Source organism: Chelonia mydas, chromosome 5 (genome assembly GCF_015237465.2).
Source record: "Chelonia mydas isolate rCheMyd1 chromosome 5, rCheMyd1.pri.v2, whole genome shotgun sequence".
NCBI classification, from domain to species: Eukaryota; Metazoa; Chordata; order Testudines; family Cheloniidae; genus Chelonia; species Chelonia mydas.
In genome coordinates this window covers 84,858,007-84,874,096 of record NC_051245.2, presented here as the reverse complement: position 1 = coordinate 84,874,096, position 16,090 = coordinate 84,858,007, and the positions used below count along the sequence as shown (strand labels likewise).

Sequence of the window (16,090 nt, the reverse complement as noted above, 5' to 3'; positions counted from 1 at the left end):
TATCCCTACCCACAGTGCACAACAGACTATAGTGATCTTTCTACAATATTTATTTTTATTAGCAAACCAAACAAAAATACACACACTGCAATCTGTTAAAGGAGAGAGAGCAAAAGCAATACAGTACACATAGTATTTGCATTATTCAAAGCATGCCTTGCAGAAAAAACCTCAAGTGTTTGTCATCATCCTCACCATCATCAGCACCACCAGTGGTTGTCATTATGGGGTCTCCCCCACCATAGCATGCAGGCCAGGATACAGCTGTTGTAATGTTATGCTTACACCAACTGGAGTTCAACTCCTTTTTCTTATTTGAACACTTACACCTCACTACTTTTGGGGTGCCCTATTTTTCCTTTGTTATTTTCCTTTTACTTATTAACGTTTCATAGAATCATAGAAGATTAGGTTTGGAAAAGACCTCAGGAGGTCATCTAGTTCAACCCCCTGCTCAAAGCAGGACCAACCACAACTAAATCATCCTAGCCAGGGCTTTGTCAAGCCAGGCCTTAAAAACCTCTAAGGATGGAGATTCCACTACCTCAGTACGTAACCCATTCCAGTGCTTCACCACCCTCCTAGTGAAATATTTTTGTCACATTATCACCATGGTAACAGATAAGAAAGTCTAACATTTCACCCCAGCTATCAACAGTCATCTTGTGGTGTCTACTGATCTTTCATTGACATTATTATTCAACACTCACCGATATTTTCAAAACATCAGCATATCATTAACATAGATACAAAGTCAGCAGGTTTATTAATTTACTTATCCTAAATTTTCTTAGCTTATTTATCCTAAATCCTAAAGCCTAATTTGGCTAAGCTAAATATTTTACAAGCCTGAGCCCTGTAGGCCCTATTACAACATTAATTCTTATATTTTTTAGGTTTTTATATTTTATTTTAAGCAATAGGATTTATTTGGTAGTGTGATCACCCGGGGGAGGCTTAGGAGGCGTTGAAATCCTAGTGAAGAGTATGAGGACAGCGTGGAACTCTCTTGGAGCTAGAATTGCAGGCTGTCCACAGACTCAGGGAAAACAAGGCTCCCTCAATAGTTTGTGCCCAGTTTGAGTTGGGGAATTGGAGTCTGCTGAGCCCTGTCCTAAGGCTATCTTAATCTCTCTCACTCTCTCTGTTTCCAGGGCCTCCAAGGAAGAGAAATGGACAAGAAGAGGGAAGCCTTGAAGAAACAGCAAGCAAATAGGAGGAAAGAAAGCAAGTCACCGAAGGTGGAGGAGAAGAGAAGGGACTCTGGACAGAGTGAGCATCCGATAGCAAAGGCTCAGGTTACATGAGACTAGTGAGCCTTTTAATACCTTGAGCAGTGTGACCTCCCTGTGATTAGGGTTCATGTCTGTGCTCTTCTGGGCTTTGGGCATTCTGCTTTTTAAGCTAGCTAGTGAGAGTGACTCCCCTGCAGTTAGGGTTCAAGTCACGGTCCTGTCGCTTACGGGGATGTTGAGCTCCTTGGAACCCTGAGCAGTGTGACCTCCCTGTAATTCAGGGTAAGGTCTCTGCCCTCTTGCCCTTTTGGCATTATGCCCTGTTGGCAGTCTAGTCAGTTTGACAACTCTGTAACGAGGGTTCATGTCACGAGCCTCTCTCTCTTTTATGGGACAGATCGAGGCCTTTGGTACCTTGAGCTGTGTGGCCTCCCTGTAATTCAGGGTAACATCTCTGTCCTTCAGATTCTTGGTATTAGACCCCTGTAGCCAGCTAATATTAATGGACCTTCAATGGACAGTCCTGTAATTCAGGTGCAGGTTGAATCCCTCTAGCTTAGAAAGGCTATCTTTGTGCCATTGGTACTGTGACTGGCTTGGAATTTGGGTTCAGGTCTCCACCCTCTTGCCCTTTTGGCTTTGTGGTCCATTGGTAGTCTAGCTGGTGTGATCCCCCCTGTAACTAGGGTATAGGTCGCACCTCTCTTGATGATGGGGGCTTTAGAGCCTGTTTCATTCCATGGCCCATGTGACCACCCTGTAATCAGGTCTCTCCCCTTTTGTCTGTTGCAGTTACTCTCTTTTGTTCAGCTAGTCCAAGTGACTCCCCCGTTATTAGGGTAAGAGTTGCCATACTCTTGCTTAGGTGGGGGACATATCTTTGAGCTGTTTGACCACCCTGTAATGAGGGTGCATGTAATGATTTTCTCTCTTTTATGGGACATATTGAGGCCTTTGCTGCATTAACCTGTGTGACCTCCTTGTAATTGAGGTTGTCTCCCTCATTGATCTACATGGAGGATTGGGGGCATTTTAGTAATTTGGGCAGTGTGACCTCCCTGTACCTAGGGATCGAGTCCCTGCCCTTTAGTCTCTTGACATGATGCTACCATAGCCCGCTGGTCAGAATGAGCATCCTGTACGTAAGGTACAAGTCTCATCAGTTAGTATTCATCATGTCCCCTCCCCACTCAAATAAACTATGTCCAGAGTAGCCCATTACACTCTTTGCCAGCTTGACTGGGATTATTCAGCCAAGCTTCATGATTCTACCCCACTTTGTTGTTGGAGACAAAAGATTTTGCAGCAGTTTTTAAAAAAGAGATTCCTTTGGCAGTTGTCCCATCCATCAGTGTAAGTGTTCTTTTTGTCATTGCTCTAGTGATATATGTCCACTATTTCACACTGTTCTTAGTGATCTTACTGAATTTTGTATTAATAATTTTGAACTATGCTGTGTATGAGTTCTCATGTGGAAATTTGGAGATCTTGATTTTCTATTAGGATTTTCTTGGGAGTCGTTTATCTTTCTTGGAACTGTACTAATTTAACTAGCTCATTAGAGTTATTTCCCCTAAATTATATTGCATTATATTGTAGTCACTATTTATAATTTCCCTCTTAAATGCTGGGCAAAGTTCTTGCTAAACACTGCTTTGATGTTGCCTGTGATTTTTATAGCTATGAATTATGGTTTCACCCCAGTTTTGCTTTCCAGAGATTGTGTCCATTTTAGGTAATTTGAAAAATCTTGAGTTTATTTGAATACATTGTTATGTGTACAATCCTTTTGTCCTTTGATTTTGGAATTCATTTCTTACTGCTTTTAATAATTGTTTCTGGGTTTTGTTTTGAGAATTTCAAACTTCTTTGGAGTTTTGCTAAAAAATATTTTGCATACTCTTTCCAACCTCATAGGGACAACTGGACAATAAGGAAGTCCCCAACTAAAAAGTAAGAAAAAAGAATGAAAAGGAACTATGGAAAAGTAGAGGGGAAACACATGCTGAGAGTATAATTATTGTTAATCCCAGTAATTATGAGATACTTCTAGCACAAATCACACAATAATCTTGTAACAAAGCCTGATGCCACCTCTATCCACATATTTATTAAAGTGACACCATCATAGGACCTAATCATATTAGCCACGCCATCAGGGGATCATTCACCTGCACATCTACCAATGTGATATATGCCATCATGTGCCAGCAATGCCCCTCTGCCATGTACATTGGCCAAACCGGACAGTGTCTACGCAAAAGAATAAATGGACACAAATCTGACATCAGGAATCATAACATTCAAAAACTGGTAGGAGAACACTTCAATCTCTCTGGCCACTCAGTAAAAGACTTAAGGGTGGCAATTCTGCAACAGAAAAGCTCCAAAAACAGACTCCAATGAGAAACTGCTGAGCTTGAATTAATATGCAAACTAGATACCATTAACTTGGGTTTGAATAGAGACTGGGAGTGGCTGGGTCATTACACATATTGAATCTATTTCCCCATGTTAAGTATCCTCACACCTTCTTGTCAACTGTCTAAATGGGTCATCTTGATTATCACTACAAAAGTTTTTTTTTCTCCTGCTGATAATAATTAATTAGCCTCTTACAGTTTGTATGGCAACTTCTACCTTCTCTGTATGTATGTATGTATCTATCTATCTATATATCTTCTTACTATATGTTCCATCCTATGCATACGATGAAATGAGCTGTAGCTCACGAAAGCTTATGCTCTAATAAATTTGTTAGTCTCTAAGGTATCACAAGTACTCCTGTTCTTTTTGCGGATACAGACTAATACGGCTGCTACTCTGAAAATAATTTCACACAGTGAGTAAAACTTAAACAAACTTAGTTCCTTACAGGAGTTCCTAAAGCAATATTAAGTATTTCTTTTGTACTTTATAATAAATATAGTTAAAAAACCCTTTTTTTAATTCTCTTCAGGTTTATAACAACATCCATCACCATAGCATCTAAATGCATTGGAAGGATAAATTCAACAAAGTGACTGGCATCTCTCACCTATTAAATGCTGTTAAAAGGCAGTAGTATATAACAAACTGAATCTCAATTCACTAGTCATATGAAAAGAAAATTGTTGATGAACCACAACACTAATGACTGAAGTTTCCTGCTGCATCCTTTCACTGTTTCTATAACTACATTTATATACTGATAATACTATCTAATAGCATGTGTAAAGGTCTTAGCAATCAGCCTAGAAATCTCACTTTGTGCATCATACATTCACATTCTGGTTAAAAAGCAGGACAGGGTGTTTGGATTTAATATATTAAAGTTAACCTTTACCATTCCTTCATAACCATTTTGATGTCACTATTTAGGAATCTGGGCTTTACGTTTTGCAAATCATTTTGATATTCTTAATCTATTAGCTGTAGCAAGGTGTTCAAAGCTCAAGAACCATTTGGAAAGGATATAAGAAAGAACTAAGATGCCTTGAGGCAACCCTACAGAGACCACGAAAGAAGTTATATATTGCCATTTTACACACTATTTACACTTCTCCCTTCTCTCAGCCCATAAGAAAAAACTTTTTTAATACCAGAACAGTGCCATAGTTACGTGACGTGGAATTCAAGTAAATTTCTACCTATTCTGAGATGCTGGCCAATTAGAAATTGTCAGCAGAACTGGAAGATTTCCATCTAAATGTTGATTTCATCTTGATAAGTAACAAAATATTTCAAATGTATATTTTGTCGAGGTGACTACTTGGTTTTAGGTTAAATGGAACTTAAAGTGAGAAGAGGATGCTGGCAGGGATAGAGTCCTGTGGTTTGCTCATGAACAGTGGGAGAGAAAAAAGGACAACCTGTCACAAGACGCATTGAAGAAAGGGCCAGAGACAAAGAAGGAGAACCAGTGGAGAAAAGTAACACAAACAACTAAGGGAAGACAAAGTCATGGAAGAGTTACAGAGTCCAGCAGGTGGCTTATAACCAACTATAACACATACTACTGATATCTGAAACATGCTTGTAACATCTATTAATCACATAATAATGCTGCACAAACTATTTATAAATGTACCCTTAATATAAACAATGACCTTGAAGTATTATTGATTTATGGGAGAGTTCAAAATTTCTGAAGAGAAAATGCTTTCTGTGTAGCCAAGATCAATAATCTCCTAGGGGCCTTATGAGTCCCAAGTAGTGGATATTTTTCCTTCTGAAGAGAGTGCTACATTTATGAGGGAAGTATGTAACAGTAGCAAATAGGAGTTTGCAGTGAACTAGCATCCATCTACTTGATACAATTGAGCTTAGGATGTAAAGAGCTGGATAGTAAGGAAAACATTGCTAGATGATGCAGAAATAGATAACATCTATGCATAAAATATTATTGATTTTAATATTCAGGTAATTAAGCTGACAAATCTACTTCCATTTGCAATTTAGGTAAAAAAAGGCAATGATTGATAGCCATTTCATTCAGACAATTAAGCAAATACTTACTATATGTGCAGCCGTATACCTCAATACGCATTCCAATTCTACCATTGGGATTCCAGGCCAAGGGGACAAAACGGAGAAATCTTGCTTTGATGGAATGTTGAAGCTTATTGTGCACAACACTGTCTGCATTTGTGTTTCCTGAAAAAGCCTAGAAGAAAACAAAAAAGGATCAACAATACCCATACTGCATATAAAAGTAAACAGAAGCATTATTGGCCTACTTTTCATTTTAGGGCCTTACCCTACAAACACTTATGGATGTGAGTAAATTTACTTATGTGGGTAGCCCCACTGAATTCCATGGAAATACTCACATGAGCAAACTCACTCAGATGCTTAAGTGTTTTCAGAATCAAAAACTTAGTAATGTATCTATCCATCCAACTATTTATATCATGCTCATTTGAGTGCCTTCAATCTTTCACAGTTTAAGTAAGTGAAACTGTTGTGGTTTTTTGTTTTGTTTTGTTTAAATCCCCTAAGAACTCTATGTTGTTATATCCCTATGTGTCAGGGTATTATGCCATCTAAAATTCCCTGTATATATCATGGATAGGTTATTATTATGCTCTTCTCTACCTCAAAGGGAGTTTAAAATCCAATACCTTGTTGTTCTTTGGCTGTGAACTGCAGTAGAACCCAAGAATTACTGTTTCTAGAGAGAAAGCTCATCGTGCGAATAGGGCTCTAGGTTGCCAGCTACTGGAGACACCTTTTTATAATAAGAAAAGGAGTACTTGTGGCATCTTAGAGACTAACAAATAAATTTGTTAGTCTCTAAGGTGCCACAAGTACGCCTTTTCTTTTTGCGAATACAGACTAACATGGCTGCTACTCTGAAACCTTTTTATAATAAGAATTTAAATACAGCAGTGTTGTATTAAATCTGCGCTTGTACTGTATTTAATAGGTAAAGGGAGAAAACAATTTTTTAAAAAGTTTGTATTGGCAACAATAATAATTTTATTTTATTTCTTGCAAGCTGTACCATTGCTTTAGTTAATGAAAGAAAATAAGTGAAACATCTCCTCTACTAAATACTACAAACTTAGGTATTTTAAAAACCAAAACAATAAAGTTTGTTTTCGGTAGTGGATGCTTAGTTTCATTTTTTTTTTTTATCACTGAGGTTTGTGATACAAAAACATGCAGCAAAATATTCAAAAAAGATAAATTTTGGGTTTCTATGTTTGACAATTTAGACAGAGATTGCTATCCCTGAAATATGTTGGTTAACTGAAGCATAGCAAATAGGATACATTTCCATATGAGGACCACAGGAACATCTTAAATTTGAATGATTAGTACATCTCCGTTTCCATTATGTTCTGATTGCCTAGGAGACATTTGCTATCACTGTATGCCATGGATTTGTTGTGACCGCAAAATGAGATTTTAAAAAGGAACATTCTGGTTTACACTTCTCACCCCATCTTTCTTTTGAAGTGGTGGCAATTCATCACGAGTCTCCCTACATAAAGATAAAGCTTCCCGCTTTCCCTCCCTCATCCTAGTGGAATTTCAAATTAATTGTTAGCTCAGAACATTGAGTATGAAGAAACAGCTAGTGAACAGGCTCATTAGAGCTAACCTATTAAGTCGGTAATAAGTAATGAGAGTCAGCAACTTTAAATATCTACACCATTTGCAGCTTCATGCTTTATAATCTCACTCTCACAGTAGAAGGCAGAAACATTCTACAACTAACACAGGAGAACTGCCACTATTTTCAGTATGAGACCCTTCCTAAATTCTTGTCCCTTCGAATCATATTTGTAGTCAGATGTAACTGCTATTGAATGTGCCAATTAGTTTGTTGACTGAACCAGAACCCGAGCCCCAGAAGTTTAAGTGCTATGTGCAAATTAAGTGTTCCATTGAGATTTCAATTTTTTCTAAGATCGTTTCTGGAAGGCATGCACCTAGCAAAGATGAGTTGTTAAGTTTTGGATAAAGTATGTAAATGTCTGATTTGTTACTTCAGGAGATACTTGAGCCATGTGCTGTTAATTTAAAATTAGGTTTCTGATAAAAATAATCTAAAAGTGAAACATATTCTCCTTTACAACACTCTAAATGGTCAGTTTTGAAAATAAGATTTTCCAGCAGTTTTACAATGCTTTTAGCTGGAAAGAACAAATTCTAAAGTATATCAGTTGAGTCAAGTATTACATGTACTTCTAGAACTGCTTGATGTTAAACATTTAAAAGATTAAAAATACTATCCTGGCCTGTTGTGAGCACTTTTCAGTTTGAAGAGAGAGAACAGAAATTAACTTCTGCACTCAGCCTGTTTCTCTTTATTAGTCTATAACTGCTAGAGGCCTGATAGGAAGCCTATGGAAATAAATGGAAGTCTTTTTAAGGAAGTTGTCATGCTCAATATGATGACAACATTCTTGATTCAGTTGTGGGATACAATTTCTGTTTTACAATCCAGTTTTCCAAATATTTAAGCAAGTGTGTCACTTTACTCATGTGTTTAACTGATTATACAAGAACATAAGAATGGCCATACTGGATCAGACCAATAGTCCTTCTAGCCCCATATCCTGTCCCTGACAGTAGCTAGTGCTAGATGCTTTAGAGGGAATGAACAGAACAGGGAAATTCTGCATGATTCATCTTCTGTTGTCCAGTTCCAGCTTTTGACAGTTGGAAGGTTAGGGACACCCGGTGCGTGGGGTTGTATGTCCCCAACCACCTTTTTACATCAAGTTCCATTGATGTAACTATGCTCCAGAAACTTACCTGAATGTTTTTGTTGTTGAACTCATGTATACTTTTGGCCTTAATGACATTCCATGGCAACGAGTTCCACAGGTTGACTACATTGTGTGAAGAAGTACTTCCTTATGTTTCTTTTAAATCTGCTGCCTATTAATTTAATTGAGGGAACTCTGACTCTTGTGTTATGTAAAGGGGTAAATAACACTTCCTTATTCACTGTCTCCATACCATTCATGATTTTATAGATTCCCCCTTTGTCATTTCTCTTCTAAGCTGAAAAGTCCCAGGCTTTTTAATCACTTCTCAAATGGAAGCTGTTACATTTCCTAAATCATTTTGTTGCCCTTTTCTGCATCTTTTCCAATTCTATCTTTTTCGAAATGGGGCAATCCATTGTACTATTCAAGGTGTGGGAATACCATGGGATTTATATAGTAGCATTATAATATTTTCAATCTTCTTATCTATCACTTCCTGAATGGCGCCTAACATTCTGTTAGTTCTTTTGACTGCTACTGTACATTGAAAGGCTGTTTCAGAAAACTATCCACAATGACTCCAAGCTCTGAATGGTAACAGCTAATTTAGACCCCCATCATTTTGTATGTATAACTGGTATTATTTTCTTCCAACTTTGCACTTATCTACATTGAATTTCCTTTGTCATTTTGTTGCCCAGTCACCCAGTTTAGTGAGATTCCATTGTAAATCTCCAGAATCAGCTTTGGATTTAACTATATCGAGTCATTTTGTATCATCTGCAAATTTAGCCACTTCACTGCTCTTCCCCTTTTCCAGATCGTTAATGAATATGTTGAACAGCACAAGTCCCAGTACAGATCCTTGGGGGACCCCACTATTTACCTCTCTCTATTCTGAAAACTGAGCATTTATTGCTACGCTTTGTTTCCTATATTTTAACCAGTTACTGATTCATGAGAGAATCTTCCCTCTTATCCCATGAGAGCTTAGTTTGCTTAAGAGACTTTGGTGATGGCTATAGTCTAAGTACACTATATCCACTGGATCACCCTCGTCTACATGCTTGATACCTTGAAAGAATTCCCTTTACAAAAGCTATATTGACTTTCCCCAACAAATTGTCTTCATCTATGTCTGATAATTCCATTCTTTACCACAGTTTCAACCAATTGGCATGGTACTGAAAGTAGGCTTACTGGTCTGTAATTGCAAGGATAGCTTATAGAGCCTTTAAAAAAAAAGTCACTTATACATTAGATACCCTCTTGTCATTTGATACAGGAGCTGAATTAAGTGATAGGTTACATACCACAATTACAGGTTTCAGAGTAACAGCCGTGTTAGTCTGTATTCGCAAAAAGAAAAGGAGTACTTGTGGCACCTTAGAGACTAACCAATTTATTTGAGCATAAGCTTTCGTGAGCTACAGCTCACTTTGAGCTGTAGCTCACGAAAGCTTATGCTCAAATAAATTGGTTAGTCTCTAAGGTGCCACAAGTACTCCTTTTCTTTATACCACAATTAGGAATTCTGCAATTTCATATGTGAGTTCCTTGAGAACTCTTGAGGGAATACAATCTGGTCCTGATGATTTATTGTTTAATTTATCAATTTGTTCCAAAACATCCTCTATTGACACCTCAATCTTGGACAGTTCCTCAGATTTGTCACCTAGAAGGAATAGCTCAGGTGTGGGGATCTGCCCCCATGTCCTCTGCAGTGAAGACGGATGCAAAGAATTCATTTAGCTTCTTTTCCTTGAGTGCTCCGTCAGTGCTTTGATCAGCCAGTGGCCCCACTGACTGTTTGCATCAGAAGTAGGAAGCCTGCTACTTAAAAATTCCTTAGCTAGTTGCTCTTCAAATTCTTTCTTGCCCTGACTTATTTTACTTTACACTTGACTTGCCAGAGTTTATGCTCCTTTCTATTTTCCTATCTAGGATCTGACTTTCAATCTTTTACTCTGCTGTTAAGCCATGGTGGCATTTGCAGTGTACATTTAAGTTTAACCCTCCATCATGGTGTTTTAAAATAGCCTCTAGGAAGTTTGAAGGCATTTCACCCTTGTGACTGTTCCTTTTAATTTCCATTTAACTAGCTTGCTCATTTTTGGAGAGTTCCCCTTTTTGAAGTTAAATGCTACTGTGATGGGTTTCTTTGGCTTTTTTCCCCTTACAAGGATGTTAAATTTAATTACATTATGGTTGCTATTACCAAGTGATTCAGTTATATACACCTCTTGGACTGGCTTCACTTAGGACTAAATCAAGAATTGCCTCTCTCCTTGTGAGTTCTAGGACAAGCTGCTCCAAGAAGCAGCCATTTACGGTGTCTATAAATTTTCTCTCTGCATCCCTCTGCGTTTTACTATCACCATAGTTGTCCTGGTCATGTAGTCAGTAGTATATACCTACTGCTATACTCTTATTGTTCAAGCATGCAGTTTCTATCCATAAAGATTCTATGGTACAATTTGATTTAGTTAAGTTTTTTACTTTATTTGATTCTATGCTTTCTTTCATATATAGTGCCACTCCCCCACCAGCGCAACCTACTCTGGTATTACAGTGTCCCATTGATTATCCTCATTCACTAAGTTTCCGTAATGTCTACTGTATCAATATCCTCATTTAATGCTAGGCACTCTAGTTCACCTATCTTAGTATTTAGACTTCTAGCATTTGGATATAAGCACTTGTACATTTTGTCAACATTCAGTTGCATGCCTTAATATGTTCTATTAAAATGGGACTTTGTTTGACTATTCCTCACTAGCTCCTAACTGTAATTTACCAACTTCTTTCCCATCCTCTTTATTAGGTTAGCGAGTGCCCCAGTTAACAAATTCATCCCTAATGGAAGTCTCCACCGAAACCATGTGCTCTTCCTCACCTGTTGGCTTTCCCGCAGTCCTTAGTTTAATTGTGGGATTTCTCTGTTACATTGGTCTAGTTTGGGGCCTATCAGCAGGCAGAAGAGTCCTCACAACCTGCAAAATTTGGCTTTGACTACAAGCACACTTGCACCCCATGAACATTCATACTATGTATAATAAAAATTAGTTTAAAGGAGCTTTATTAAACCTGTAAAGTCAAGCACTCAAAAGGAAAATCCAACAATTAACGTTTCCTGGGCATCCTTAATTCTGTACACTTCACATGGATTATGACCATCTCTAAATATGTGATCACATGCTCTTTCCCTCCCACCAAACAGGTCCCTTATATCATTCAGTACACAGAAAGGACAGTGCTCATTGAATGAACAGCTATTCAATATCTTGTTTTTTCATTGTTCTTCAGCATTAAGCCCTATTATTGCACACTTATCAAATGCTTTCCTGAAGACAGAATTATTAATTTCCTCATGGACTTTCCTATGGCACATGTCAACCTTAATTCTGTTATTTCCTAACTTATGAACCATTATCATTTTAACCCCAATCTATTGTTCCCAGTCTCCTTGTCCAGCTAATCCTGGTTCCTCCATTCCTGGTTTTTCATCCTATGTTTCTGTATGCCATGGACCCTGGCTCACATTCCCCCTCTCCATTGGCTCCCAGTTCTGACCTCCCTTCCTGGGCTGCTCATACTATCTCAGTGTCTCCCAACCACCAATCTCCTTGCCTCAGTCTCTTTACCAGTCCACACCTCAGGTTCCTTGTCCCAATGTACTCCCCTCTCCTACCCTCCAAGTCACCTCCACACTGCCTGGGCCTGGAGGGGGTTGTCTCACTGAAAGTACAGGAAAGACTGACTCCCTGATCTCAGTTCAGCTGTCTGGAGCTAGACCCAGAATGGCCTGTTGCAGCCCAGGGCTAAAACTGCAGGCAAAGCTGTACTCAGACCTGGGATGGAGCATGCCCAGCATGAACAGAATCTTCTAAAACTGAAGAAGTATCTACTGAACATGTGTGAACTGCAATTTTTCAAAGTCTTATAAACTTGGCCAAATTCTGGTGGATTTCCATAGGGACAGCTAAAAGCACACCCTTCACACAATGGCCAGCACCCTGTCAAATTTTAAGTCCATCTTCCAAAGCATGGGGATGCTAGAGCTTTTCAAATAAAGGTCACCAGCATTTTTTAATGCGGGCAAAATAACACAGTTTATCCTTGCCTAGTTCCTGGAAACTGCTGAACCGTTTTGGCTGAAAAATCCTTCAATTTTCCTCCAGCGGCAAATTCCTGGCCTGAAAAATTTCAGCCTGAATGATCAAAGTTTGACAAAGTTACAAGCAACTGGAAACGGGGTTGTATGATGGGAAATGTGAGCAATCTCAATAAAAGGTGGTGCTATAATATAAATCAAAATATGCATCTTTTAAAGAATGTGGCATAAGTGTAGAAATGCAGTCACTGCAAGATTACAGCAAAGTGTTAACATAGATGGACGTTCCTTCTGCCCATCTCTGTTGTCTGCCCAGATGGAAGTCAAAGATCATTTTCTAGAAAACAAAAGGTATAATTCTAAGGTCATATCCAAAATTCCTTTTTCCAGTAAAGTCGGTTGCAGTGTGCAATGTGGAGGTTAAGTCCATTAATGGCTATTAGCCAGGATGGGTAAGAAATGGTGTCTCTAGCCTCTGTTTGTCAGAGGTTGGAAATGGATGGCAGGAGATAAATCATTAGATTATTTCCTGTTAAATTCACTCCCTCTGGGCACCTGGCATTGGCCACTGTTGGTAGACAGGATACTGGGCTGGATGGACCTTTGGTCTGACCCAGTATGGCCATTCTTATGTTCTTATGTTGTGGGTGAGATATTGGTGTACTGAAGCACTGACTGATGTGTTCTTCAGGACCATGCGGGTTAAAAGATACTGCGCCATAAATGCATGTTTTGTTGGCATTATTTAAACAATCTAAGTTGTTTTTCAAATGGACAAATATTGCATTAAGATCCCAATATAAGGCCATACCATTCCTTAGAAGAGAACAAATTTGCAAAGGGGACTCAAAACACAGTGACTCCAATTAAAATGCCCTTCTTCGCAAAGTCCTAAAAACTCTAACTCTTTCCTCCCCTGAGAAGTGTTAGCGCATGAGTCAGGTAAAAATCAGAAACAAAAAAAACACATCAAAATATTTAAAATTGAAACAAAAACAATAGTTAACAAGACATGCCAAAAACTTCACTGCTCAATTGCACTGCTTTTCATGGCATCCAAATTCTCATCCTTCATCTGCACATTGTTTGTTGACAGAGGTGACCATTAAAAAGTCACCAATTACATATACATTTATTTTATTAACAAATCTACATTTCATCTCTAATTTTAACCAGAGGATTTACAAAACTGCACCAGTATAAAAAAGACAGGTTCTGTGTGCATCACTTTGTTAAATATAAGGTTGCCAGAAAATAACATGTAGTCAAAATACTTAGCTCTGATATAACACTTTTTAGCTATAGATTTTAAAGCATTTTAAAAATGATAGTAAATATCATCATCTCCGTTTCACAGATGGTGAAACTGAGACACAGCCGATTAAATGAGTTGCCAAACGTAACACAGTAGGTCAAGGAGAAAGCCAGGAATAAAACCTATATCACCTGACTCTCAGGGTTAAAATATTTGCAATACCCCTTTGCAAGTAGTTATGTAACCACAATTTTTATGTTGCTCCCTTAACTTGTATTAAAGAATAAACCAGATGTTACCTGTATGTAGGCAAAGGATAAAATGTAAAAGATTTGAATGGTGACCACCATACTTCAGGATTGAAATCTATTTAGACTCTCCCACCTGAGTCTCCTATTGTCAGCCATCTCATTGTATTACTTATATGTGGTTTGAAAGCTAAATTTAGTCATGTTCATGTTTAGGATCATATTAATACTGATGTATTACTTTCAGTCAGTTTGGGCATGTAATTTCACCACAGCACAATTACCAAGGATTTAGATGGACAGCCTGCACAGTACTGTTAGTGCCATCTTTCCTAGATCAGCTCTCTCACCTGTCACTCTTTGACAGCTTCACTTCACTCCATCATTTTTCTTGACACTGATGCTTCAAAACCACAAAATAGTATCAAATGCTTAAACAGACCTTACCAAAAAGGACTTATGAGGATGGAAGGTTTTTATTTTATTTTTATTAGATTTAGATAAAGATATCTAAGTGCCACAAATATATTGAGGTGCATAGCAGCCCAGAACCAAATTAGGGTGAAATTTCACATGAACAACAAAAGTCATAACACCTGTGCCAAATTTCAGGACAATTTTCCAAAACATGTGGTCACTAGAACTTTTCAAATAAAAGGTTGCCAGAACATGGGCAAAACAACATTTTTTCCTAGCTTCTCTCAGAAATGACTGAACATTTTTGGCTGAAACATTAAATAAATAAAATCAGCCCAAACCAAAATTTAAACCGAAATAGTGAAAGTTTGGCAAAATTATAAACACCTGAAAACAGGTTCTTATCATGGAAAGTATTGGGCAACCTTAATGATCAATGGTGCTATCAACCCCATTTATAATAGTTGATTACATAAAATATAAATAATCATGCTAACTGTGATTTTGATTGTTGAAATTACGGTATCCTAGGTGAATTGATCATACTAAAAAATTACTAACTATGTAATTTATTTTCCTTAAGCAAAATCCAATACAGACCGAAGTGCCTTAAAAAAATTCTTTAAAATATACTCTGTTGAAGACACATTACCAAGCTTAATAGTCCAAATATATTTGGAAATTGTATGCAATTCTTTCATTTATATATTATAAAAATACATACTTAACTGAGAAAACCTACAAAAATAAAGCACTGTGCAGTGTTGTAGAAGAATTAAAAAAAAAGTGGCATGGAAAAAAATTTTAAACTCAAATTTCCCTGAATTTACAATTTTTAAAAAGTGAGAAAAGGAATCATTTCAACAATTTGCTGCAGACAATAATCCTTATTTTATGAAGCTGAAATTTATTAAGTGTCTGATTCAGCAACAATATCTAAAGCCTTTTGGAACACGCAAATATTGGAAAGTAACAATAGCTGCTTATTCCATGATGGGTCAGCGAAAGCTTGGTTCACTGAAGAAAGCAATTAAAACCTTCAGCTCCATAATGAGGCATTATATTGCTGCTTTGCAGTCGCAGAGTTCACCTCAAAATCATCCCAACTTCCTGAAAACAACAATTCTTGATTCTTGGAGCAGTCCATCTCGTGATCCAGTTGACCTTATAATCCTTGGGCACAGGGGTTCTCAAAATTAGTGCACCGTGACAACACAAATTTCTAACAAGAAACATTTATACATGACACCAGGAGTGGGGACCGAAACCTGAGCCTGCCCGAGCCCCACCGACCCGGCCAGGGGGGCCAAAGCCCGAGGCCTGCCACCCAGGGCTGAAGCCCTCAGGCTTTTGCCCCTGGCAGTGGGGCTCAGGCTTTGGCCTTGGGTGGTGGGACTCAGGCTTTGGCTTTGTCCCCGGGTCCTAGCAAGTCTAACACCAGCCCTGGTGACCCCATTAAAATGGGGTTGCGACTCACTTTGGGGTCCTGACCCACAGTTCGAGAACTGCTAGGCTAGAATATCTTTTCCGGTATGATCCCCAAAGGGGAGATAGTGAATCAGAGCCCAGGACTGATCTGGGTAAAACAATTCACTGGGAGGAAGGACCTTTTGTTT

General features: G+C 38.2%; 1 protein-coding gene across 1 annotated transcript in view; it reads right to left on the bottom strand.

Moving 5' to 3' along the window:
- CNTNAP4 (contactin associated protein family member 4) overlaps positions 1-16,090 on the bottom strand; it is a 304,543-nt gene that overhangs the window by 115,223 nt on the left and 173,230 nt on the right. Inside the window, exon 4 of the mRNA XM_007066427.3 lies at positions 5,733-5,880. Within this exon, the coding sequence (XP_007066489.2) occupies positions 5,733-5,880 (148 nt within the window). The remainder of the gene's footprint in view (positions 1-5,732; positions 5,881-16,090) is intronic.